At 33.3% G+C, this 3883-nt stretch overlaps 1 protein-coding gene across 1 annotated transcript in view; it reads right to left on the reverse strand.

Moving 5' to 3' along the window:
• Positions 1-2820: 2820 nt before the first annotated feature.
• Positions 2821-3883, reverse strand: part of LOC112905815 (lipase member H-like) — a 4658-nt gene continuing 3595 nt past the window's right edge. The window contains exon 3 of the mRNA XM_025978970.1: positions 2821-2950. Coding sequence (XP_025834755.1) covers positions 2821-2950 — 130 coding nt within the window. The remainder of the gene's footprint in view (positions 2951-3883) is intronic.

Consider the following 3883-nt stretch of genomic DNA (forward strand, 5'->3'; position numbering starts at 1 on the left):
ATTTTTTTTATTAAGTTTTCTTATTTTTTATTATTGTGCTTGTCATTAATTAAGTACAGAATAAATTTATTTTAATTTTTAAAAAATTTATTAACCCACTTAAGATTTTTTTTTTTAATTCAACATAAACCTAAAATTGTCAGAAACTGGGCCAGTGTCAATAACTGGGTCTTTTACCTTATATTACTTGTGTTTGTAATCAATAGAGTATTTTTGTTTGAAAATTTTAGACTGTGATATGAATTTCAGAAAATCCCAAGGAAGTGTCGGAAATATGTAGAGATATTGACGTGTAAAGTCAGGAGACTCGGGTTCGATTCCCGACGAGGACGCGACAGCAGCAACATTTATGCCTCATTAATTTGAAGCATGTAGAAAATAATAAATCACTTGTGTCTAACTTGTGCTCACCAAGAAACTCATTCCTATCTTATGTCCAAATAATTAACGTTTGCAATTAATTATCTAATCACGTCATTACACGGTAAAGTAATGCTGATGCACAAATGATCGTAACGAGTTTTCAATTTAGAGGTTATTTTGTGAATTAAGTAGCTAGGAACCTTGCTCATTTGCTTAAGTGACGTGATTGGTCACGGTAATATTTTATTTGTAAAAACTGTACATGCGTATTCAATATCCAACACGATTTTACTATCATCATCATCATAAGATACCGTAAGACTGGTTGGACACGCATCACTATAACTATAACTTTAACCTAACTTAACCTAACTTAACCTAACCTAACCTAACCTAACCTAACCTACCCTGAGCTAATCTTCGCATTTCCCTAAATCTAGAATATCGTACATCCTTAACTATTTCTGAACAGTAATCTAATCTAGGTCTACCTCTACCCCTCTAAACTCTTGTTTCTGTTTTCAGCATATCTCTAACTAGCCCTTAAATAAGATGTGCTACCAACCTACGTATTTCTTTGTTCCTTTGTTCTCCTATTTTTTCTAATACTTCTTCATTTCTAACCTTTTCTATCCACGGTAGTCTCATCGTTCTCCTGCAACACCACACTTCGAACGCTAAACAAAAGTCACATTGAAACCCATGATTGGTGGCTTATTTTTCAGCTTTTACTATTTAGGTGGTTTATACAAGTATAGAGTTCAACATAAAATGTATTTCATTACTTTTATGCTACACACATCGAGAAAAACAATCATTAGAATTTACATCAAATATGAACGTCACATACCGAAGTTGTCATGATTGTAGCAATTTATTTAAAGTAGGTACAATACTAGATATACTATATAGAAACTACTTGTAACATTTTGGGATGAACTGCAAATTATAAGACAATGATATACAGGATAGTGTATACTTTCACAGTAGCTGAGTGTCAATTCTTTGCATTTTAAAGAAAACAAAACGAGACAAGTATAAAGTTCGGTGATCCTTAAAGTTACATTCTTGAAGATCAAACATCTGGTATTTAGGGTTCCTCTTGTANTTTCTAATAAAGGTATCTATTTGTTTACTTATACTAGGTAATTTCGAAAGCCTAAGAGTGAAGGTTGCAGATTCGTTGAACTAAAGTATTATCATCTGGTAATGAGTCACTTTAACAGCAGCAACACTTTTACCCCATGATTTTGAGTTTATCTACAGTGGGTAAAGTATATGAATTCACTCATGCATAAAATTTAACTATAAAAAAAAACTCAAAGTGTCTCATTATCTGTAATGATTATACATTGGTTCGACGATTTTGCAACGTACGTATAATTGAGTTTGTCTATTTATTTACACTACTGTTGATATATCACTATTTACAGGGCTATTTATTTCACTGCTATCACTGTCAATTTATTTCTGGATTCACTTCTTCCACAGTCAATTTATTTCTTCTAATCTCGGCGATCGTCTCTTCCTATAAATACTCTTTTGTTTACTTTCGGGAACCTTCTGGAAACATCCGGATAGTTTATTTTTTATTTCAACTGTAACTGCTTTCCCAGAACGTAGGTACAACACACACATTTACAAATACGGCGCACATGAAGAAAGGTGCCCGCGGCTAGTCGGCGAATCGACAAGCCGTTCACGCATACGTGTGCCCGATCGCACACAAATACGCTCGTGCTCGCTACAGTATAATTGAGGTTGCTACTGTCACCACCCCGTAGTTTAGTTTAGTGGCGCGTAAAATCGATGGCTCTTATTCAGTTCTTGACGAGGAAATGATAGCAGCTATAGATATATATATATATTATTGATTTGAGGTTATAACGGCAATAAAGGGTATTTTAATAATACTTACGAGGGTTGGATAGTACAAAAGCAATGTTAGCTAAAACGAACAAAATTCTCATTTCGCCTGATTCTCTCAAAAACGTTCAAAGGTTCTAAAAAAATCGCTTTTATACCTACCTTTTTCCGCTGTTCAGATTAATAAATTCCTACTTGAGCTTAAGTAGGTACTATCAACCCGTAATACCTTTGGATATTTCACTAGTTTAGAAGATAATATCAGATATCAGTATTTGTACGCTCCATGAATTACGTAGCAAACCATTACTAATCAGAATTTTTCTAAAAGACAAAACAGCTTCACAACAAACGTCACGTAATGATAATTTCAAAAGATGATTGTTTTAATTGTCGTCATTGTTGTTGAGCATTGTTTACATGGGTTTTTCCTGAAAGGGCAAAAGATGATAATCAACTAATTAAAATGTTATCAAATGATAAATTGCCCGAAGGTAGTATGGAAACACGTAAGGAATTGAACTAATAATTAAATCAAGTGAGAATCTGCATAAATTTTCAAATCACTCAACAGTTGCAAATTCATTAGATCTACCAATTGCTTTGTCCATTATTGTTTGACAATACCACGTTACGATTAAGGATATCGATAAGTGAAGCCGATCCCACGGCGTAGCGGTCTAAGTGATGAGGACATAGACTGAGCTGGGGCAAATACGCACTAAAAAAATTACAAAATTGGTTTTAAGCTTATCTCTTGAATGGAAACGCTACAAACTGAGTTTGCAACAGTCACTTCACTTTAGAATATATTCGGTAATTTCGAAAACCTTAAAACTGTGAAGTAGCTGACTACTGCATAGGGGCAACTCCTGCTTCTCTTGTCCTGAATTGTTTGAAGGCTAATATGTATGGTACGTTAAGGAAACGATGTAAAAAGGAAAGAAGAAATGTCTTAATGCAAAGAGGATGGGCGATCACACACTACTGGAGGAAACTGGAAAAAGACAGAAGTGCATGGAATGAGCTGGAAAGTTTAACTACAAACATTGATAAGCAAAAAAGAAGAATAATGGGATACTTGAAATTCGCACGGGAATACAAGAAAAAATGAAAGGAAAGGGAGGAAGAACCAAATTATTTGAAAGACAAAAGAGCAAATAGTAAATGACTTAGTTTGAACAGAAAGATTTAGATTGGAAAGTGAGAATAGGACGAAAAAGTACTGGGAAGAAGAAGAGAAGAAAATATGCAGGCTGTGTAAACTAGAAGTAGAGACGCTCGAACATATTTTGGAGAGATCTCGAAATAACAGGATGTGGAAGGAAAGGATTTTCTAAAAAGGATGAGAGAAATATTATGGTGGAGCAAAATAGCAGAAAAGCCAAAAAAAAATAGTTTGTAAAATTCATATGTAGTCATATAATTAGCATGTGAAAGCAACTTGTTTATATAAATTATAATATATTTAATAATGCTAAAGGCAGAAGTGAATGAAAAAAGGTGGAAAGTTTAACTAAAGACATTGATAAGTAAAATAAGAAAAAAAATGAGAAACATAAAATGGAGGAAAAGAGAGGAGAAACCAAATTATTTAAAAGTAAATAAACTAAATAATGAAAAAATAAAGAGTAAAAACGAATTAGTTTTAACA

This window comes from Agrilus planipennis, unplaced genomic scaffold, assembly GCF_000699045.2.
Source record: "Agrilus planipennis isolate EAB-ADULT unplaced genomic scaffold, Apla_2.0 scaffold77, whole genome shotgun sequence".
Lineage (NCBI taxonomy): Eukaryota > Metazoa > Arthropoda > Insecta > Coleoptera > Buprestidae > Agrilus > Agrilus planipennis.